The sequence below is a fragment of the Gymnoscopelus microlampas genome (assembly GCF_963454915.1).
Source record: "Gymnoscopelus microlampas genome assembly, chromosome: 10".
In the NCBI taxonomy this organism is placed as follows: Eukaryota; Metazoa; Chordata; class Actinopteri; order Myctophiformes; family Myctophidae; genus Gymnoscopelus; species Gymnoscopelus microlampas.
Genome location: NC_139947.1, coordinates 25,062,847 through 25,086,391, shown reverse-complemented (window position 1 = coordinate 25,086,391; position 23,545 = coordinate 25,062,847). Strand labels below are relative to the sequence as shown.

Sequence of the window (23,545 nt, the reverse complement as noted above, 5' to 3'; positions counted from 1 at the left end):
TCTAAGATGTGCAGACAACATCAGCCAACCTGTGATGGGGTAAATCAGACCACTGCGATTTGTCTCGGCAACGTTCTAGAGGTTTCCTCTCATTGCAAATCTTTGGGCTGAACTAGGCTTGAATGAGGATGGCAATATCAGCTGGTTGGTTGGTCGGTCCAACACTATGGTCCCAAACAAGATATGTCAAAAGCTACTGGCTGGATTGTCATGAAATGTGCGGTGCACATTCATGATCCCAAATGATGAACCCTACTGGTTGTGGTAACTCCATGGCCTTTCATGTAGCGCCACCCATAGGCCACAATGTCCTTGTTTCACTATGGTCTAGTTGGGTGTAAGGAGCAGCACATACTCTAGGACTCATAGTCTAGGGGTCACTAGCAGGACTTTTAGAGTCTTGTTCAAGTGTTCACTGTCCTTACGCCCACTTGGCAAGTGGAGACTAATGTAATGGAAACAAATGACAAACGCTAACTGTAATTTTATGGTGATGGCAAGACTAATGTTTTCTATCAAACCCCCCCCCCCCAAAAAAAAAGGATTAAATGCCTTAATGTGAAGAAGAAACGAGGAAATGCTAGTATAACACAGTTACAGTGATGCCTCGTTCCGTTGAGCTCTCTCTGTGTGATGTCCGTAATTCTGTTTAATATACACAGTATTCCCTCTAGTGTTCAAAGCAAGGAAATGCATTCATTTTACAGATGAATTGAAACATTATTTTTTAATTGAGTACTGTGAAAGTACTATAAATAAAATATTATGTTATTATTAACACAGTCAAGCACCTGAATTAAATGAAATGCTGTCTTCTGCTTGTTTCCTGGCACACAATACATAGTTTCTCCAAAATCCGTAAAAAAGTTTTTAATCATGTGTACCAAATTATTTTTTCGTACTCTCACGTAACTTCCCATAGAAATTAATTGACTAAACGGAAATACAGACATCACACAGACCTCAATGGAATCGAAAGATTTCTGTTGTGAAATCAGATTAAGTGTCAGTTTTAGTATCTCCAAAAAACATATTTCAAGTCAAAAATATTGTTTTGGTTGTGAATATTCATTTGTGTAGCATGTTTAACTAAACAGCAGCCCTGATGACTAGTGTCTGGCATATAAGGGTGTTGTTAAAGAGGCTTCCTTCAATTCATTTTCATTGTGTTTTTCATAATCCTTTACAGCACAACAATTTCACAGACTGTGTATTAATTGCAACAAGACAGTGAAGCCACTCGGCACACCATTAAGCTATACAACTTGGTGTGTGTAAGGTGTATAATGGGATGAATTGTTATTAAATAAACAATACCATGTGAGTTGAACGTGAGCAGATCAACACAAGGTGGACCTTGTTTACCTACAGTATCTCCTAAGCCCCTTAACAACAAACCTGTCCATGCAGAATAGCCTTTTGGCCATGTCACCCCTAAATGCAATGGCTGAAGCCAGATTTTATACTTAGTTGCACGTCATGTGCCGAAAATAACCGATCTACCAATCTCACAACGCTGCTTGTAGATCTGCAATTTTCGGTGCTCTACACTCCACGCAATGAAGTATATCAATGCCCTTAACAGTGCATATGAAACTCAGTATTGTTGCTTTAATCAAATGTTTTTATAATAAATAATTGTACATGTAAACTTGCTAGAAGAATTGCCCATCCAAACGGCACCATATTTCTCCGCCTACACTTTCAGTATTTAACGTATTGGCTCAGAGCTTGGTGGCCAATGTATGATTTGTGTCTCAGTGAGAAACCAGTTGAGAACCACTGTCCAGGTATACAGTATTAACTGGAAGATGTAGACAGGAATTGAGGAAGCACTTGAGATTATAATCTGCTATAGGGAGGCAACCTGACTCTGAGCTCTGAGCTCTGAACTGTACCTCTGGAGTGAATCTGCTGCTCAAGACAGGTCAAGCTGGCTGTGCTCCTAGTTCTAAGGTTGGCAAGAGGAGCACCTGACAGCAGAGAGAGACAGTCACCACAGCAGAGAGACAGAGACATGCAGAGGGAGCAGAGAAGAGGTTTAGGAGAACCAAAAGTCCCATATTAGGTATTATTTCAGGTTAGCATCAGAGTGAAACGTGTTAATAGAGAAAAAAGGAGGAAAGGGGAAAGACATTTAAGCTCTGCTTTAAACCACCACTCCTGGTACAAGATGATGGAAAAATACACACATAGACTCAACAATTAATATTATCGAACAAGGATGGTTCTAGTTCACTCTATTCAAACAATTGGATAGAGTGGACTTTCTTCATAATTTAAACGATTTCCCAAACTTTCATCATGGGAATGTGTTCCACTCAACCTACTGAGTAATTATTGAATAAATGAATGATTTAGTGACATAATATGAATCCCAGTATGTTTATTACATTCTGAATACTTTATTAACTGTCCACAGCCCTGACGAGTCCAATTTTTAAGCCAAAGCCTAGGAAGACAAGGTAAAACATCTTTATCTAATATACAGCAAAACACTTATCACAACAAGCCTATCAAGCAGTGTATTTCAACAGACTTCTGGTGCTTGTTAGTGCTTTAATTGCTTACAATTTCAGTTGAAGTTAGTTTGTTGACCAGTATCTATGTAACAATCAGACAGGAACCCAACAAATGAGAAAAGAGATAACACCAAGCAGCCACACGCTAAACCATTTAGTAGGGCTTAAGTGGTTAACACTAATTTAATATCACTTATTCTATTCTATTCCAATTAGCCTGGTCAGGTGGTAGTATAGTGAAAATGGCTGTTGAATGCTGGGGTGTACCACTGTTGCTTGTGATTCATTTAATTTAGGGTTTTTAACACATTCACTGCCAGGCAGGTACTATGCATCCGCTTTCTGTTGCTGCTGCCAGGGTTTTTTCGATTTTTCTAACCTTTTTAAGTAGTCACAGAACATTTATCTCCAGTATGATCGATTCCCTGATGGTTGCTAATCACGGAGGGTTTCACTGTGCTTCCGTGAAGCAAAAAAAACAAAACATAGTAAAACACACACAGGAGCCGAGATACAGAATATTTCCCAAATACTTTAACCAAGAAGTGAATGGATCAGTAAATCTTTGGATCACGTTATCTCCTGGTTCTGATGTAAAAAAAAATACGAACATTTAAAAAAGAAGTTATTATTAGTATTATTATTTGGGAAAAAAACGTTTTAAAACGTTTTTTGGCACGCAAGTGTTGTATTTGAAAAAACGTTTTAAAACATTTTTGGCAGGCATGTGCGATTAACCATCATGTAACCATTCCGGTTAGCAAATAAAATCACCTGCCATAGACAGAGAAACATTGGTTTGATAGAAGAAACTTACTTTGTCCAAAGCTCGGAGGGTCCACCGAGGAACCCATCCAAGGCATGGTGGGAGAAACCGAGGGAATTTGCTCCTCTTCCTTACAATAGTCGGCCAGCCAGGAACTTTTGGTGTGGTTGTACTGTTCTGGAAGGTCCAGATGAAAAGACAATCAACACAGGGTGTTGGAAGGAATTACAGAGTAGTCTACAGTTATGCTGTTATTGTACAATCAGGAGAAGATTCCATTTAACCACTTAAGCCAAATTTAATTTACAAATATGTGACACATTGTGCCCAAAAATAGGCACAACAGGTTTAAAGTGGTGAAGTAGATTTTGTTTTCTCAGAGAAAGCTTCTGAGAAAGAAACGATTGTCAATACTATGTACAGTACACTTCAGCATTACTGAATTGGTCTCCACTGAGTTCAGATGATTTTTCAAGTAAACTGAGGTATTTGAATATTTCTTGCATATTTCTATACAGACGGTGAACACTCTGGTCCATGGCCATGGTGGAGAGGGGTGGGGGTACTGTGTGTACATGTGACGCCTACCTAGCAGGACAGAGGTGAGGTTGACGTCCAGCCTCTGCTTGGCACGGACCCCCATCTTGAGGCGCGGAGGATGGAGGCGTCCAGCGGCCTGCTGCTGCCAGGTCAGGAAACAAGGCCAGGGCTCGATGAAGGGCTCCCAACCTGATGGACAAAGTCACGACACAAATTCACATCTTTATTTAACTGCATGAACCCTAGCATCCCTATTCTGAGTATGTTATAGGTGAACATTTGGCATAAATATCCAAACAATCCTGCGAAAGAATCCTTGTAGATCTGATATTTTCGCTATTTGATGTACAACGAAGTATATAAGGTTTAAGTGGTTAACCCTCTGGAAGAGGAGTGACGTTGACGTCTGATTCAAATCCCCCCCGTTCAAGTACTCTTGAGCCAAAACTGAAAACTTCAATGCAGTTAGCAAGCCCCTTGGGTCTATTAATGTTGCAATAAGGCCATTCGATGACATATTTCAACAATCTTTCCTTACCAGACAACTCTCTGTTGTAGTAATCTCCAGACAGCGTGAAGCTGGCGTTGCCCTCCTGGGTGGAGCCGATGCGCTGTAGTACGTACAACCCTGCCGCAAGAAACATTGTGTTGACTAACAATCACAATTAAAATCAAGTCAACTTGACACTTCAACATGTTCTTTAACAAAAATGGCAAATCATAAGCTGGTGCTAAGTTGGGGTTATGATAAAAAATGATCAATAATTTGAATGTATTGCAGCAGCCAAAGATGCATGTTTTTTCGGCAACTGAAATTGAATTCAATGAAAGGCTACTCCATGACACTTAATTCTTACACAGTCACTCACTTCATAACACTGTTAAAGCTGCAATCGTACATTTTTATGTCTTAAGAGGGTTTCAAACCTGGGTCTAGCGAATGAGAGGCCAAAATGTCTAGCCCTCTGCCCGTGCTTGGCCTGGAGAGATTGCGCTTATGAGCTTCAGGCAGTACAACTTGTCAACCAGTAGGTGTTCTATCCGACACCTGTGTCTAAATTTCCAAATGGAAGAGTTACATCCACTGCAGATGTAGTAGTTATATTGTATTGTGTTATTCACAAAAATAAGTTCCAGGTTGCAGCTTTAACAGAGAAACAAATGTTGGACGTCCACTCACGAGAGAAGGTGACCTCTCCCAGTGGAATGTCACAGTCCAGACAGTCGTCGATGAGGCAGATACACACGCTCTCAGCCTTGACCTCCACCCCGGACAGAGGTGCAGAGTGGCTGGTGGAGCCTGAGTCAGCCCGCGCCCTGCCCTGGCCGGTCATGTTCTCAGCATTCTCCAGGAGCCACGTGGCAGCTTGGTCCAGCTGGCCTGATGGTGTAACAACCATAAACACTCAAATATTTGTATTAATTTAAATCATTTTTAATTGCGCGTTATTGCCGTTATCTGACCTATTCAATCAACCAGTCAATCATATTCATCCAACCATGGGAAACATAACTTGAAGCCATTTCAAGCATTATTCTCAGTAAAATCCTTACTGATAATTTGACTTCAAGTGTGTATAAATGTAAACTAATTAGAGTTAATACTGGATTTGACTGTGTTCTATCAGTCTATAAGATCCACGCTGTGATCTGGGGAAAACATCGATTCATGGCTTGTCTCACCTTTACAGCGAACTAAGGCTGTCTTGCAGTCTTCTTTCCTGAAGCCCAGGTCCTGCAAACGGCTCAGCTGGCCCGCTAAAACAGGAAGGAATGGGATCTTTGAATGCTTAATTAGAGCATCATTGGTCAAACATTCAGATCAAAGATATGTGTTGGCCTCTGACTCGGGATTTTAAAGTAAACAAGCACACATTTACCGGTAAATAAAATATGGGACAAGGTGTGCCAAAGAATCTCCACAGATGGTTTGGGGAAAAACATAATTAAAGGAAGACAATGGGAAAGAAAACTAATTCACTTAGGCTTTTGGATTGGTTGTTAAAGTAAAATTACACTTTGATAGAGGTTTGGGTTGTGTAGTTACCTTGCCATAATTTAACGAAGCTCAATCAATTTAATATTTAGTTACCGATGCATGCAGTTTTATTCCCTCAAATGACCAACACTTGACTGGGTAGGTTCACTACAGTACCTATCAAGGCCTCAGTCTTGTGCCTGAAGAGGTCTTTTTGTGATGCTGCTGGCTCAGTGGTGACCATGGATGTGTCATTGTGGTCACCAGGCAACGGTGTAGTGGCAGTAGGGATGGACTTGGCGATGGCCAGGAAGAGAAGAACATCATTGTAGGACAGACGAATGTCTAGCGCAGGGAACTGGATCTGTTAAAACACCAGACACAGACTCAATGACTCAATTTCAAATACCCTGTATGTTGCTGATACAGTTAAGATTCTACTAAAATGTAGGCTCACAAAATATTGAATGTCTTGAAGCTAAAGTCCTGCACTGCATCAGAAGAACACATTATTTTTAAAATGTAATCAACATTACAATTTTTACATATACTTAACATATACATATAAAAGCAATTCATTCCAATGCAATCAAGTACTACTACCTGGGTTACATAATAAATAGCATATAATAATAACAAATATCAAAACATAGTGTCAAGTAAAATACAATAAAACCTAATACAGCCTATGTAAGCTCACTATGTTTGAGAACCACTTATATATTTTATTCTGTATCCCATTCTGCTACTGGCTACTCTAACATTCCAATTTTCCCTAAGCGATAATTAAACCTCTCTCCCAGCATTATCAACTGATATAGCTTTAAGCTGCTAACATGCTAACCTCCAGCAGCGGGGGGAAGTCCTCTATGTTAAAGGCGTCCAATAGCCCAGAGCTGCTCTGGTAGGTGGGGCTGCCACACAGCTCCACCTGAATGTTGACAGGGTCGATGATGGACAATGCCGTCTCCTGCTCACTGCCCAGACGACAAGAGAACACCTGGGGAAATGGAGAGACACAACGTTTGTCACAAGGACACAGCATCAAATCGTCACAGGTGAACGTGAATCCGCTAGCTAGCTCTATCTGATGCTAGTCGTGTTCACCTCTATTCCAGCCAGGCTGCCAGAGAAAGGCCTGTCTATCAGGCGAGGTTTGTAGGTTAGAACAGTGGTGCCCTTCAGAATAATAGCGTTGGTGTCAAGACAGGATGAATCCTCCACAACCACAAACTCTGTACCTGAGAACCGAAACACAATCATATCAATGAAAACAGGTCAAAAGAAACGTTGGGGATCACTGTTATTAAAACAACTGCAATTGAAACTGTAGTTTTTTTGCTGCCAGTCTCTGACCTGTGACATTGATCTTGACCTCCAGTTTGTGGTCCTGAATGACAGGTACCGTGGACCTTTTGGTTACTACGCCACTCTTCACCGTCTTGGGCATGAAGGCCCCGCTGGACGTACCCGGATCACTGCTGCCACTGGGCCAGCGTTGGCGAGGCTGGGCATCGCCGCTCGTACCCTTCTCAGCCGGCATGCGAAGGAAGTCCCGGACCAGCTGGAGCCAATCGAAGATTAGGAAGACCCTCAGGTTGTTCAGGACCACCGTAAAGCAGGAGCACTCTCTTGTGGACCTGAAGGAAACATAGAAGAATGGTGAGTTAGGATGATAAGGATACTTGGTTTCACAGCACAGTATGGATCGCTTAGTTCTTTTAGCTAGTTGAAAAAGAGCCATAATAATCTGCCCCTGATAATGGCACCTGTAATGCAGTTCCATCTGCAGTGATGCCCGGTTGGTGCCCGTCCTGGAGGGCTGCAAGATACAGTTAAAGACATTGTTCTTGGTGCTGCTGTTGGCCTCAGTGGTTTTCCTAGGCCCGGGGGGCCGTGTGTCATATGCCAGCAGAGAATGAGACACAAGGTTGACATTCTTGGACCCGTTGGAGTAGCTCTCGAACAGCACCTTGGATTTCATGAAATCAAACCTTTGGCGAGAAGATAGGAAATTGTCATCAGAGTAAAAAAATGGTCATGGTAACATTTATATTACTGTTTAAACCATTAAGACCTGAGGCCAATTCTACAAATGAGACCCCCAGAAGATTTGTTAAAAAAATCAAAATTATTCAAAATCTTTCAAAATGTATCAATTATTTTCAAAAATAGCAGATGTACAAGCTTGCAGCGCAGCACAAAATGACACGCTGTGAGCTTGTATAATCTGCTATTTTTAAACCGTTGAAACATTTGTATCACCCTCATATTCAGCTACAGTAGACATCACTGACATCATTGACCTTTGTCAACTTCCTTTCCTGTTTTAGAAGCTACTTCAAAAAGGCAAAATAATAGGTCAGCATCAGGCCTCTGCGGTCCTACCTCGCGAGTGAGTGTTTGTGTCCGTCCAGAAGTTCCAGGCTGACGTCCATCATGTCCACTAGCAAGGACATACTGGTGTACACATCACCGCCCAACACCGTCTAGGGAACAGGTGGAAGTGGGTGTAAAGCTGTGTGCGAGTAAAGTCTCTGTAGTCTCACACACACAGAGAGACACTTTAGTTTTTAAGTATGCTTTTACTTACTGTACTATGGTTTTATTTCAAATATTTCACTCGATGTCTCGCTATGGGAGAGCGCCCTCCGGCGTGATCACACAGAAGTACACCTTCATAAACTTCCAGACAATTCTATTGGCTGGACTGACCTTCCTCTGACTGGAGGTCCCGCCCTCATCCTATATCAGTCAGTGGAGGGTCATTTTCCCTAATTCAGTTTCTCTTCTCGTTCGCGATCGAGGAAGCACCTTCTCAGTCCACCTTATGAAGTCAGTACGGCGAAAGTCTCAACAGGACAGGATAATATCCCGGACCGCGAGACGCTACTGATGGTAGGTGTTGACTTTCTTTACAAAACCTGTGATAATATCGCAAGTTGCCCTGCTAGGAACTTAATACGTTCCATAGCCAAGCTTAATAAGCTAAAAAGAAAGCATAGTCTGCTTACATAGTAATCGTGATTCGAAGGACGAGTTTAATACACTCTCCCTAGTCTCACCCTGATTACTAGCCACAGCTAGCCCTGAGCTAGCTGTAAAGAACAACACGCCAGTATAATATACTCGGCCCCAGTGTTTGTTTCTTTCAAGCCTAGCAGCAGGTTGCCAGAGGGAGAGCCCTGAGCTCTCCTCAGCCCCACAGACTGCTAGCCACAGTTAGCCACGAGCTAGCTAGGGAAAAACAAACATGTGAGCATAGTCCGCTCAACCCCTGTGTTTTCGTTTTTTCCCTCCTCCCTGTTCTGTTCCCTAAAGCTTAAAACGCTTAACGTGAACGTGGCCTCCACAACTCTGAGGAGCAGGACCGGGTCCAAGAGCCCCGGTCCCGCAGAAAAGAGTGCGGGACGCCACCGGGTAGTATCATAATACTACCGGCTAGCGTAGCATGTCGTCACCGAGAGCTTAACAAGCTCCCACTAGTGACACTTCTTGCAGGCTACCATGCTAACACAGGGTAAACACGACATCTTAACATCGTGTTTTTCTCCAGGGTGACTTCTCACCCACAAGCTGACACCGAGTAAACACACCAGCGTCGTCCGCTCTTAGTGTGCTTTCTCCGGGTCAGCTCTGCACGCCACCAGCTAGTGCCATAAGATACCAGCTAGTTTTTAGCATGTTGTCACCAGTGAGCTTAATAAACTCCCACTAACAACACGTTTGGCAAGCTATAGCAAACACGACAGCGTCCCTGCTTTACATTGTGGTTTTTCTCCGAGGTGGTTCTTAGCCAAGAGCTAAAACACTGAACAAACACACCAGCGGTTACACTCTTAAATGTGTCTTTTCTCTGACCAGCTTAATACGCTACCAGCTAGCTTAGTGCGTTGCCATCGGTGAAGCTTAACAAGCTCCTACCAGCAACACGTTACACACTGCGTGCTGACACAGAGTAAACACGACAGCATAACCTGCTTCACATCGTGTTTTCTCCCAGAGGTGGTTTTAGCCACGAGCTAAACACCGGGCAAACACCAGCGTAGTACGCTCCTACTGTATTCCTTCAGAGACAGCCCTGTACGCCGCCAGCTAACATAATATGCTACCGGCTTGCTTAGCACGTTGCCATCGGTAAGCTTAGAGCTCCCACTAGCAACACGCTTTGCACACGACGTGCTATCACTGAGTAAAACATGACAGCATCACTGCTCCACATCGTGTTTTCGTCTCTAAAGTGGCCTCGTAGCCACGAGCTAAAACCGAGCAAACACACTAGCGTTAAACGCTCCTAGTGTTTCTCTTTCAGCTCTGCAAGCCACCAGCTAGCATCATAAACTACCAGCTGGGCAGGCTACAGTTAGCTACACGCTAACACCGACATCGTGTTGTTTCTCTGGGACAATAAAAGCTTAGAAAGTTTTTTCTCCCATACACGACTCCCTTGTTTATAGACCTTGCCACAAACAGGCTCCACGCGTGTTGTGAACAATGACCGCTGCAGTCCAGCAACGAAGGGACCCCTGTCCCTCGAAAGAGTGCGGGGTCTGCGGGAATAGAATGTCGGGTCACGACGAACACAACTCATGTGTTATTTGCCTGGGACCAACCCACGCAGCCCGAGGGCCGTGTGAGGAAGGTCCGTTCCGCATAAGCATGCGGACTAACCGAACCTAGGTTCGTCAGAAAAGCGGGCCAAACATTTCCAGTCCCTTCTACACCAAGTTAGGAAGAGGACACGGACGAGGCCCAAAAGTTACTCCGGGGTACAGAATATGTCCCCTATAACCAGGTCATTGAGCAGGCGACTGGCCAGTAAAACGAGCCTCTCCCCACGACTCATACTCGACCTCGAGTTGCCAGCGGCGTAGCCTATAGCCACAAGCCGCAGCCAGTATGAGAGAACGGTTTTAATGCCTACTCCTGTTGGCAACCAGCACTGGGGCAACAGTTGACGTGTCCTGGGCTGAGCCCTACTCTTCCGCTACCCGTGGAAGAAGGGGTTGCCACACACCTCACGTCAGAAGCCACGGCTCTGACACGAGAGCCCAAATCCATTGCGAAGCACGCGTCGCCTAAATGGCAGGCGTTCTTGCCTGCAGTTTACAGGCCAGGAGGAGCACCCTAGCCAGCCAGAGGCAGGCCTCGGGTAGCTACTCTACAAGGGTGAAATACAGAAAGGAGAGGGACATGGCTGGGACTATGTCAGGAGGAGACGGTGGACACCGCCTCCCCCTCTCTCTCTGGTGGTCCTGGAGTTCTGATGACCGGGCGGGCGAGGCGAACACGCTCCACCGCCCGATGGAAAGGAGAATGACTTTACACACTATACATTATGTGGATAATGTTGTGTGAATATAAACATGAGTTACGACTGTAACCCCGGTTCGCTGATACTATGACCACGATGTCTCCTTGACAAGACATCGGAGTGGTTATTGGAAATTGAACCCTCTCTACCTGTTTCTCCAATAAAATTCAAACCGTTACAGCCTGAATTTCAGGGGCACGGCAAAAAGAAATGAAACAGGACAAAACCAGAACATAAGGGACACACGCTCGCTACCACAGAGGTCTCACAGACACTTCAGGGTAGCGGGGCGAATACTCGCCATGAAGAGAGGACGATTACGCCCTGTCCCCAAGGGAACGGCTCACGGTCGACTCTGTTCAACCACTATATGGCGCCATGGCACCACAATCGAGCCTAACCAGTGTTGTAGGAACCCCACTGTATGATATCGGAATGGATAAGGTGCAACACACCACAGTAGGTGCTGCACTCTATATCCAGGGATGTATACTACAGTTCGCCTCGAGACCTCCCCAGGCTAGTGGAAGCGATCTTCTCTTAAGCAGGGGACAGGCGGGCGACTTTCTACAGGAAGATAATTCTCCCTGTTAGGAAAACGAACTGTACAGGAAATAACCAGAGACCAAGCTAACAGCGGGCTCTATTCGTGCTATTCCTGGTCAAAAAGAAGGGGGGGGGCTGCGTCCGATACTGGACCTAAGAGCCCTCAATCAGTATCTAAAGGTGTTCAAATTCAGGATGTTATCAAATCCGTCTCTCCGCATGGTGCGTCAGAGAGACTGGTTCACATCGATAGACCTAAAAGACGCCTACTTTTATGCTCCTTTTTACCCACCACACAGAAATCTCTGTTGTTAGGGTTCTGAGGTTAAATTACGAATACACGGTGCTACCGTTTGTAAACGTCCTCAGCCCCAGAGTATTTGTCGAATTCACGCAGGTTGCGATTGGCCCTCTGAGGAGAGAAGGCACTCGCATAGCGTCTTACATAAGATGATGGGCTGCTACAAGCCGACTCAAGGATCAGCGGCAAGGCAGCATACTCGGAAAGTGGTGTCTCACCTACTGAAATCAAGTTTTTAGGGTCAACTGCGTGTTGGTGCCTGCACAAACAGCGAAATTCATAGGCAGGACTCTGAACTCACTATTGTTCAAAGCCAGCCCGCCACCGAAAAGGATCAGTCCTTTTTGTCCTGCCTGGCACAATTTTGCACGGGCCGGAGGGTCTCCTTCAAAATGTGCATGTGAATGTCAGGTATGATGGCCTCAGCCGCATCGCTAAGACGGCTGGGCAGTTGCAGTCGTGTGTTGGTCGCAGAGGAATGTGTGACAGCGCTGTGTCGCTGGAGGAATCTGTGATTCCTCTCAGACGACTGGTCTCTGCACCCGGAGATACCAGGACGGATCTGGGATCGTTTGATCGCCCCCTGGTGGATCTTTTTGCCTCACTGGAAGACACGGGATGTCCGTTGTTTTACTCAGTGGAGGGTGCGGTGCCTCTGGGTCGAAATGCACTAGTGCACAAATGGCTCAGAACTATTTTTACGTTTTCCTCCGCTGTCCCTGTTAGCTCCCACACTCGTGAGAGTGAGGGACCAGGGGCTGATGGTGATACTGGTGGCCCCAGAATGGGGTCACTGGGTGTCAGTCGAACCTGTCCTGTACGACCGCTCGTGGCTGCTTCCGTTACGCAGAAACATGCTAACGCTAGCAGGGGACGAGTTAATTTGTCCCTGACCAGGACATCTGACTCTCTGGGCTCAGCCCATGAGGGGATGAATTTGAGTACAGCACTGTGCCGTTCCAAACCCATGTCCATTAAGTTCTTCTGCAGGACTTAGTGGATAAGGGCAGAGCCTTTTCCACAATAAAAGTCTACTTGGCGGCTATCTCAGCCTGCCGTATTGCTTGAGGCCGAGACGGTGGGTCAGCACTGCCTGATTTGTCGGTTCATGAAGGGACCAGACGTCTCTTCCCGAGTCAAAGTCCCCGGTGTCACCCTGGGATTTGAGCCAGGTGTTGGACTCCTTGTCTCGGCCACCTTCGAGCCTCTGTGTCAGATTGACAGAACAACTGTCAATCACGACTGTGTTACTGATGGCTTCAGTGACTACTGTAGAGCTCAGTGATCTTCATGTACTGTCAGTACACGGGGAGTGTACACAGTTCAAGGAAGGGACCACAAGGGTGGTTGTCAGACCCAGACCTGGGTGTGGGCTAAAGAACCCCTTGGTACCAAGTGTCCTTGTGACCTTTTAATGCGTTTCATCCGCCTCCTTTCGCCTCATGAGAGGATGAAAGGTTACATTGCCTTTGTCCGGTTCGGGCTTTGGAAATGTGCATTGGCAGATCTAAGGCTTTGAGAAAGTCAGATCAGCTATTTGTGTCATGGGCTCCACGGATAGTGGGCTAGCCCATTGCATAACAGACACTTTCCCACTGGATTGTAGAGGCTATTCAATAGCCAATTCCAGTGGTGGGATGCTGCCCCAGTAAAACTGAGGGCACATTCTACGAGGGAAATAGAGACATCATGGGCCCTCTTCGGGGGGGTCTCCATCTGAGATGTCTGCAGTGTGGCATGTTGGGTTTAGGCCTTGACATTTGCCAGGTTCTACAGTTCGGACGTAACTGCAGCCCCTGTGGCGCATACAGTACGGTCCTTAGTGTAGCCTCCAGACACGGGGATCAAGCCCCTAGGCTGGTTACTCTGGACTTCGAGATAACAATCAGGGAGTGTATTATATCTCCCATAGCGAGACATCGAGTGAAATATTTGAAATAAAACTATAGGTTACTGGACGTAACCCCGGTTTTATGATAATATAAGCGAGATGTCTCGAAAGACACCCTTCTTGTTTACGAACGAGAAGAGAAAGGTTATCTTGAATTAGGGAAAATGACCCTCCACTGACTGATATAGGATGAGGGCGGGACCTCCAGTCAGAGGAAGGTCAGTCCAGCCAATAGAATTGTCTGGAAGTTTATGAAGGTGTACTTCTGTGTGATCACGCCGGAGGGCGCTCTCCCATAGCGAGACATCTCGCTTATATTATCATAAAACCGGGGTTACGTCCAGTAACCTATAGTTTTATTCATGTAGTGATTTTTTTGTAGTTTGTATTTTTATCTCCAGATGAGGGTATCTGTGTATTGTCTGTTGCTGTTACCCACTGCACAAATGAAGTTCCGAAAGGAAAATGAAGTAATTTACACTTGATTGCGCATGGTTTCTCACACCAAATTAGCCAACCTACAAGCTCACGGTGAGCTTGTAGATCTGCTCACTCACACGCACACAAATAATAAGGACCTTTATCGGCATAGCACCATTCACACACAAAATGTTGTTCCTGGTTGAGAAGATACAAAACGGAGAAAAAATGGACAAAGTACGAGTGGTTGCTGTGCAGCAGCCTACTGTAAATGGCCAACACTATTAAAATAGACACAAAGTCAGAATAAAGACCGAAGGCGGTACACAGAAACAAGAGAAAATGTAAGAGAAAGAGTAAACATAATTATATTTAGGGCTGTGTGAGCTTCTCTCACATGGCTGCTGGGGTCCTGGAGGTTGTAGGGTCTCAGAAACTCCTCCACTGGTTCTCCCAGGTTGTTGTCCAACAGGCCTCTGATCAGCTGGTAGCGCTCCAGATCCAGAGAACAGTGGACTGACGACAGGCTGCCATGGATGGACAAATCTGGGACTGCATGACTCAGGTCCCTGCAGTGCAAACAAACACCAAGGTATTTATAGTTTTGCATTTTTCATTAGTTTGTGATTTTTATTTCATTTCGACTTTTTGTTTCCAATTTCAGTTAAGTTTTTTTAAGGCTTTGTTTTAATTTAGTTTGTATTAGTTTTAGTGTTAGTTTCAGTTTCTTTATTACAATATGGGGTAGGTTGGGGGCAAGATAAAAAAAATCAGAAAAATGGCGAAAATAGCAGATCTGCAACACAAACACACACACACAAAAAATAAACAGGTGAACTGGTTTGGGATGAGATGTGGATCAAAGTCAAAGTTGGACTTAAAAGTGGCATGAACATATAACATACATGTATATATAACATATATATATTATGCATAGAGATCACATTTGTCATGTCTGTCAAACAAAACCCTACCTCAAATAACATGTTAATGGGCAAGTAACTGACACCAAACTAATGAAAATATTAGATCTACAGCTCGGCTATTTTCGGCATGCAAGTATAAATCAGACCCACCTGTCCAGATTGCGCTCCACTTTGAGTTTAAGGCGGCAGCGCTCCTTCAGCAGGGTGTCTCCGGTGCGCCGGACTGAGTAGGAGGGGAACACCAGGTCACAGGAGTCTGGTGGCTGCTTCCCACCGCCATCCCACAGCTGACAGGGCAGACGCTCTGCTGCAAAGATGTCCATCTCCTGGAGGTCCAGGGCAATGCAGTCCAGCAGGCACACATGCTCTTCTACCGTAAATCATCAAACAATAGAAATATTTGGGATTTATCTGGTCTGTGATTATTTCTTTCTCTCATCAGTAAAAAATAAATAAATATATATATACTACTGTAGCATTTTTATTTAGCTTGGTGCCTTGTTTGTACCCATCTACTCCAGGCCAAAGGCAACCACTCAGCACAAAATGTCCTGTGCACGCTGCCAGTAGGCCAAGGAAGTACCTCCACCCATTTTTTCACGTTCTACTTTTTTTTTTAACTAGGCCGGCGCTGGCCTACTTGGGGCCTTTCATGTCGTGAACGATGAAGTCGTTCCATTTATATTGGCTATGCGGCACAAACGATATGCGTAGCTCAGCTAATCAGTTAAGCCGACGGGTCGGGTTAGCCAGCTAGGGATTTATACTGACACTCCACCAATCTGTGAAGCCGACGGTTTGGGTTGGATAATCAGGGAAGCCGATGTATACAATATCACAAACGTTCCAACGTTCCATTACGCAACACTCGGCCAATCAGTTAAGCCGATGGGTCAGGTTAGCCAATCAGGGACTTATACTGGCTTAGCGGCTCAAACGTGATGTGACGCTCTGCCAATCCATGAAGCCGACGGTTTGGGTTGGCCAATCAGGGAAGCTGATGCTTACAATCTCCCGAACACAGAGAATTTCTGTGTTACAGACCTGCATGGGTCCATTTGGAACCCCCTCTAGAAATCCTGCTATATGTATTGTGTCTGATATTGATTATAGTGTACTTGTAAATGTACTACTATGATTTTTAGATTATAGAATATTTTTCATTTTGTTTAGAAAAGCCTCCTGTGGACAGGTGTTGAAAATTACCACTTGTGCTAGAACACTCAAGCAATGCATCTGGTTTGTCCAATGTGATTTTGATGTCCCTTTCAAATAAATAAATACACATTTTTTAAGGTCGTCCTAACCTGGGATATGAGAGTCCTCATCCCCAGGCATTCCCCCCAGTTCGAGGTGTTGTGGTCTGTCCACTGGGACTGCTGAGGAGGTGGAGGAGGACGTGGAGCTTTTTGTATTCTCCTCCTCACTGCTCCTTGCTGCTGTGCTCTGGGTCTCTGCAGCACTCTGCTGCACACGGTGCTTTGCAGGGAACGCCAATGAAAAAGAGGAAGCACAAAGTTAGCCTTTTGGTTAATTGAGCAATGTGATAATCACATTATACAATCAATGGCTTTCATGTCCACAGAAATATAGTTTGTTCACAAAAACACAAAACAAGAATCACCATTAAAATCACATCTGTCATCATCTCAGAATCAGAATTTATTGTCACATCACAGGTTTACAGAGGTAAAAAAGTGAGTGAAATTTGTTTTCGTGCATAGTTCTCAGAAAATAAACTAATTCCACACAAGAGTTTCCAGCTTTAGACTGCAGCTAAAAGCCCTTTGAAACACTTTATGTTTTATAAAATTACTCAAAACAAGATCATTGTTGAGGGAGTCAAAATAAAATGCATTTGAAACTCACATTTTAATAGCTATTATTAAAGGAATACACTATAACGGTTTCAGCGAATAAGGTATTTGAATAATAGCATTCAGTTAGCATGCTCAATGCTTTACCACACTGTGTACTGTGCTACAAGCTAGCTTGACGTTCCAAAAGGTCAGCAAGCAGAACCCTGGCGTGGCGTCCCTATTTTGATCATTATAGGCAAATATTTTTTATTTTATATTTTTTTCATAGGCTGCGATGCAAAGTGTTGTTAGCTTGTAGATCTGCAATTTTCGCTATTTGTCAAACGATTAAGTATATAGCACTTTAGAGGTTAATGTGGTCCACATGTCGACTATACATCAGACATGGAAATATTAAACTATCTGTTGGTGAGGAGCTTATTCACCAAAAAAGCAGTGCATTCCTTTTATGCTGTACATGCAAAACCAGTTTCAGAGTAAAAGTCCAGTCCACCACACACGCATCCACAGATTGTTCACTCACACTCCAAACCCCCACAAAAAAATGTATTTCCTTGTACCTTGTAAATAGATGGATCCTTGTATGAATTTGCATGCAATATCAAATTCTTCACAGACAATACAAGACGCAGGTGAAATACTATTACAACATACACTATCTCCTCCCTTCAACATTACACAACATTATGAAACTGTTAATAAGACATAAGAATAACAAAAAATATTTAATGACTAAAAGTGTGACTTTCAAACTATTGAAAGTACAATGAATTGCAAGAAGACAGTTCAGCGGACAAGGTTTAGTTGACCATTGAACCATGGCACATCATTCCCAGAAAAAAACTTTTAATTCTTTTAAAATCCCAGACCAAGTTTATGTCAAATTCAAAACAGATTAGTTAGTTAAGTGCAATACCACACATTTTAAGTTATAGCATAGTGTGAATTATAACTGAATAATTCAATCGCATTCAATATAATTCATAATAATTGAACTGCACAGTCTGCAGGGGGGATTTAGGGAGCAGTGGGCACTGTATTTATAAAGCATTTTCCCTCTCACTGAGCTCCAGGCATGCTGGATCAGAGACGGGCATGCAGCATTCTAGCCAGTATAAGACATTACTGAATCAGTTTTGGCAACAGGGTTTTCCCTAGTCTTGCGTTGCCAGATCATTAGAGATCTCCACCTACTGATACGGCTAGGGACATCTAAATTCAACATGGTTTCCAGTTGGAAACAATTCAGAGATAAAAAAAATAACTGCATTGCTGCATTGCACAACAAATGCAAAGACTTTAGGGCGGTCATTTATTTCGGGGCTGTGACAGGGTTGATTTCCAAAGCAGCAAGTGTAGGTTTGTTAACGGCCGTTCTCGCCACTGTTCTAGGAACTACATTAAATTTAGATGTCAAGTATGATAAAGTATGAAGTTTTAACAGCATTGCATGCTTGATCAATACAGTTATTAAGTGGTGGGCAGAAGTGCATAAGGGAGAGTTAATTGCTTGGAGGAACGATGTGCCAACAGGACTCACCAGAGAAGGGAAAAAGCAATGGACCATGGTAAGTTTCTCTACCTTGTCCCAGAGTGAGAAGGTACCATGGCTGCCAGCGGGAAGGAAGCGGTTGCGTATGCGCAGCTGGCCCAGATTGGCCACAATGAGGCGTGGCGAGCAGGAACTCTCTGGGATGAGAAGCACGGGGGCACCCGCCTCGATGTCCAACAGCACCCGAGATGCTCTCTGAGGGTGATCACGTACCTGGACACAGAAACACCAGAGGACAAATTGGGAAATGTGTGTATGTTTAGTTTTTTTTACCTTTATTTACTGTAACACTCGGGGGTTAATTGCCTCGCTCAAGAGACTCTGGGGATTCAAACTGTCAACAGGAGAACAGCTGTCTGTGCAAGTTTGGCACAGACAGGAACAAAAAGATTATTATTGTGATTTTATTCTCTGCCCTTTTTTTTAAATAATGTTTTCTATAAAGAGGAAATAAGACATGCTAGAGTAAAGAGGGAGATTGTAAAGGAGGCAGGGTTTGAAAATCTATATTTAGCCAGCTCTGGGCTAATCAAATGAAACCAAGTAGTATGCACTTTGGATCAAACACAGTAAGGATTGACATAGTACGGCATAAGCTTCTGCTTAAGCCATTAAGGTACAGTACAGCCAATACTGCCAATGTTGAACTACAGCCCAAACAAAGATGTCTGGTGTCCTGGGTCAGTGCGGGGAACTTAATGCGAGGTGACAGGTCTCTGTGCCTCCTGCTGTCTTCTCATCTTTGTTACCTTCTTGATAGGACAGCACACAGCCACAGTGACAGACTTAATGCCAGTGGGATAATCTTGTTTTACTCTAACACGACACAGGGGCACAAGGGTGGCTTCTTGAATGCACAAAAAAATCAAATTTAACTCCTTTGATGTGCCATGTGCCATGCCCTTTGATGTGACATGCACTCCATGGCGCCCCCATAGTGTTAAATGAAATGTAAAATAAAGTGGAAATGCCTTAAAAGAAAATATCACTCAAAAAGCACTCACAGCTTGGCCCTCCATGGCAGCCCTCTGCCTGCCGAGGACATCCTGTAACTGTGTGAAATGTTGGATGAAGGCCACCACCTCGGCCTGGAAGCGCTGGGTGTGCACGTACTGCACCGAGGCCATCTGGAGGGACACTTTGATGTCACATTCCCGCTCCAGGTCTGGGTCGGGTTCGCCGTACCTTTCAAAGAGGAAAATGGTGAGCCCCTCCTGTGTTAATTGTCCTGTTAGCCCTTGCATGTACCGACCGTATATATGAGCCCCGACCTCTCGTTGGTCAATTGCCAGATCAGTCAGAGTTTTTATGTACTGGTAAAGTTCTGTTCATTTGTGTGTCAACTCTACACTTGTGTTCTTACTACAACCCGTGACATATATACATAGATCAGAATATACATAGATCAGATGTTCTCAAACTATGGGTTGGGACTGCAAAAGGGGTCACAGGAAGGTGAAGGTGGGATTGCACATTGACAAAAGAAAAATGTATCCTTCCCATTAAGTTTTTTTTTTATTAAGGTTATCGCAACAAATATAGCTACTTTATGGTTCCATTTACAAATGTGTACAGAAACACTTTTCCATATCTTTTAAACTACATTGATAAGATACAATATCAGCGCTGTAAATGCATTTTATAATAAATATTCCTATTTAAGGCAAGCAATGTATGGTTTATTTTTTAAATATGCTTTATTTCTTTTAAATTGCACTGTAAATCAAGTGTGGGGGGTCGCCAAAACATTTCCCCAAAAAATGGCGTGACGTCTTGTGTATTCCTGTTGCAATATTTCATATTTTACATCCAATTGATGCATCAGCTCTACACAACAGAGTAATCTGTTAAACAATCATAGCCTAATCGAACTAAGTGATACATACTTGTAGATGTTGAACACCAAGGCCTCCCCTCCCCGTGTAGTGAAGCGTTCTCTGTACAGGTCACCGTGTGGGGTTAGGTCACTCAGGGATAAGCTTCCCAGACTCCCATGCAATTCCATGTCACCCTCTGAAATATATAACATTTGGTGTAAGGAAATGAAATCACAATGTTGTAATGTCACTATTATTTACACTATTTCATGAATATTGATTATTTGATGACTGGTATATTATGAATACAGAGAGCATTGTACATGTTATGGCATTTTATTATTTACTAATTATTTTACAAACCCTGCATTTCCAGATGTGCAGATAATTTGGAAACACTCGCTTTCGCAAGCTCATTGGTTTTCTTGTTTAGCACAAGAGACAGGGAATGCACCTGTGAATGGAAAGGCAAACATCAATTACTGTGTTTTTGTATTCATTTATTTTTTACGATGCCTTATGGTATAACTGTTCAATTAAAGAGAACCCAAAATATCTTTGCAGAAAATAGACATTTTGGCTATTACAAAATTTGGCAATTAATTGGTATTGGACCGAAAGTTGCCTAATCTTTTACAATAGATTTTGCAAAACTATCATCCACATTAGCATCCCATGAATGCACAGGTATCACTCTGACAGATTGGACTACAGTAAAAATGAATTATCCTTACGGAAAATAAAGATACACCACAGCTACTGTATAACCAATAACTCTCTGTCTGTCACCCATATTCAGTTATACTACAGTTAGTTCTGACCTTGCGTTTTGGCTGAGAGGTATTCTAGTGAGTGCCAATATCTCCCGATTCCAGAATTCAGACTGCATTACTGCATTGATATTATCATAAAATATCATTAATGAAAATGTGGTTTAAATCACAATAATACACTTGATATCATGCTATAGGGCATAGCAGTGGCAGACATTTTGTTGTTCTACTCAAAAAAAGCCCATTATTTTCCCCCAATTATTTTAAGCCTAGAATCAAGCTATCCAGGCTCCTGGTGAATTATGACCATAAAATATTTGATTCTGTGAAAGAAAATAATTGAAAACCGCAAAACAAAGGGTATTTAATAAATATAGTACATCATATGATTAAATATTCCTTTTTCTTTTCTTCACAGAATCAAATGTTTTATGGTCATGATTCACCAGGAGCCTGGATGGCTTGATTCTAGGCTTAAAATAATTGATATAAATATTTTTGGAAATCTCTATGGGAAAAATGAATGGCCTTTTTTTGAGTGGAACCACAAATTGGCCGCCAGTGCTATGCCCTATACCGTGAGACATTGGCAGTAGTGTGCTGCTGATCTACTGTACTCTGTCTCATGCCTATGACAGCAGCATGCAAGTGCCAAAATCTTGAACTGAAGCATTATTGCTTAACACATCGGGTGCCAAACACGGTCTGAACCGTGTGTTTACATAGTGGCGGTTCCGAAGCTTCGGTGCCGAACACGGTCTGAACCGTGATTTCAGTCTTTTTGTTTTTTTCGTTTTTCTCCGCGCGGGCGGGGCTAGAGCAGCTCTGGGAGCACCCATTGTAATCCTGCGAAGGAAGTGCCAGATCGCTCACCGGAAACACTTTTTTTCCCCCCATCCGCTTCCTGTCTATTTCCTACTTTGAAACGCCTATATCTCCAAATCTGTTTCCTGTGGGGAAAAACGGTCATGCGCGATGCGCGATCCCCCCCCCGTTGTAACCCGCGAGTGGAATGTTATGGTTCCAGCCTGTAGCCAGGCTCATGGCAGAACATGAATCGATGCTTTTTTTTGCGTGGATTTGCTTGTAACGCACGCCGAAACTTTAAACAGCAAAGCGCAGTCAATGGGGAGAATGCTGGCACCCACGGTAAGTTGTTATGAAAAAATGCTGGCACCCGATGTGTTAAATATTGCATTCGAAATGGATTGAAATTCCAGAGACCTACCTTGAGGTCAAACTTAGTGTTGACAATTTCAATTGCCTCCTCCTCCACAATATCTGGGTAATATGCGTCTGATTCATACAGCGGATGCCCTGGTTCGAGCTGAGGTGACACGGTAGGTTTCACTGCATGGTTATTGGCAGTGGAGCCAATACCAAAAAAGTCAAGGATGACAACCCAGGTCTGCAAAGTGATCAAAACATCCAGGCAATTGAAGTCGACGTCAATGCTTCGCCCCACACTGCCATACCGCGATTTAAACTCTGGGTGGCGCCGGTCCACCAGCAGCACATTGATGTGTACCAGTGAGTCATCGAAGTCAGGGGGTGGGTGCGGGGAGGGCGTGTTGCGGGTTGGGGATGGTGGCGGGGTGCTGGGGCACTCTGGATCTTTCTTAGCCTTACGGTTGGTAGCCGAAGGTGTGCTCGGATGCCTCTGGTACAGCTGGAAGACGTTGCGTGCCTCTTCCATGTGGGCGGGGAGTGAACGAGGCATGTCGGGGTAGAGTGCGTTGGATGCTGAAGGGCAACTCTGGGACAGGTACTCCTTGGGGCTGAAGGTGGAGGCCTTGGGAGCTCCGCGGGACACCATCAAGTGCTTGTACTTGGACTCTGGATTCTGCTCTAGGAGGTCCTCCATCAGCAGCGAGCGCAGGGCGAATTGGATTTCCAGTGAGTGGGGGTGGTCTTTGGTGAAGTCCCCCACCAGGTCTTGGAAGCAAAGGCTGACTAAACCCTGAGAGCCCTGTGTCAGGTCTGCGCTCAGCTGGACCTGAAGCTCGGCCACACTGAAGGTGGCTCTCACCTGAGTGAACGACGGCAGTTCAAGAGGGTGGTTGTGAGGTGTCAGTGGTAAGGGAGAGGAGAGGGAGTTTGACAGAGAAGCGTACGAGAAGCTGATGTGAGGAGGATCCCTGGCAAAGAACCCTCCCTGGGGGTCCGGGAAACGGTGAGGTTTGGTGGAGGAGGGGGTCGGAGGTGGCGGTGTTGGTGGCTGACAAGATGTCGCTCGCTGCTCCTCAATCAGGGAGAGGTTGTCCAGAGTCTGGAGCACCTGCTCGTACACTGGCTTACATAGGAACACCTGTTGTCAGAAAGACAATGCAACTAAATAATCCCCTCAACCAAAGGCTGCTAATTTTGAGCAGAGTTTTT

At 44.2% G+C, this 23,545-nt stretch overlaps 1 protein-coding gene across 4 annotated transcripts in view; it reads right to left on the bottom strand.

The window, feature by feature from the left end:
* The window catches only part of vps13d (vacuolar protein sorting 13 homolog D), a 68,249-nt gene that overhangs the window by 25,324 nt on the left and 19,380 nt on the right, over positions 1 to 23,545 (bottom strand). For 3 of the 4 annotated variants that reach the window (XM_084070204.1, XM_084070206.1, XM_084070205.1), the window contains 19 exons: positions 22,395 to 23,474; positions 20,757 to 20,847; positions 20,463 to 20,589; positions 19,581 to 19,761; positions 18,565 to 18,789; positions 16,512 to 16,683; positions 15,355 to 15,574; positions 14,676 to 14,847; positions 8,195 to 8,295; positions 7,576 to 7,800; positions 7,163 to 7,446; positions 6,914 to 7,047; positions 6,651 to 6,806; positions 5,984 to 6,170; positions 5,512 to 5,586; positions 5,009 to 5,209; positions 4,367 to 4,456; positions 3,877 to 4,017; positions 3,340 to 3,465 (listed from right to left, as the gene is read on the bottom strand). In XM_084070204.1, coding sequence (XP_083926330.1) covers positions 3,340 to 3,465; positions 3,877 to 4,017; positions 4,367 to 4,456; positions 5,009 to 5,209; positions 5,512 to 5,586; positions 5,984 to 6,170; positions 6,651 to 6,806; positions 6,914 to 7,047; positions 7,163 to 7,446; positions 7,576 to 7,800; positions 8,195 to 8,295; positions 14,676 to 14,847; positions 15,355 to 15,574; positions 16,512 to 16,683; positions 18,565 to 18,789; positions 19,581 to 19,761; positions 20,463 to 20,589; positions 20,757 to 20,847; positions 22,395 to 23,474 — 3,988 coding nt within the window. The remainder of the gene's footprint in view (positions 1 to 3,339; positions 3,466 to 3,876; positions 4,018 to 4,366; positions 4,457 to 5,008; positions 5,210 to 5,511; positions 5,587 to 5,983; positions 6,171 to 6,650; positions 6,807 to 6,913; positions 7,048 to 7,162; positions 7,447 to 7,575; positions 7,801 to 8,194; positions 8,296 to 14,675; positions 14,848 to 15,354; positions 15,575 to 16,511; positions 16,684 to 18,564; positions 18,790 to 19,580; positions 19,762 to 20,462; positions 20,590 to 20,756; positions 20,848 to 22,394; positions 23,475 to 23,545) is intronic. The other variant, XM_084070207.1, reaches the window with a different exon arrangement.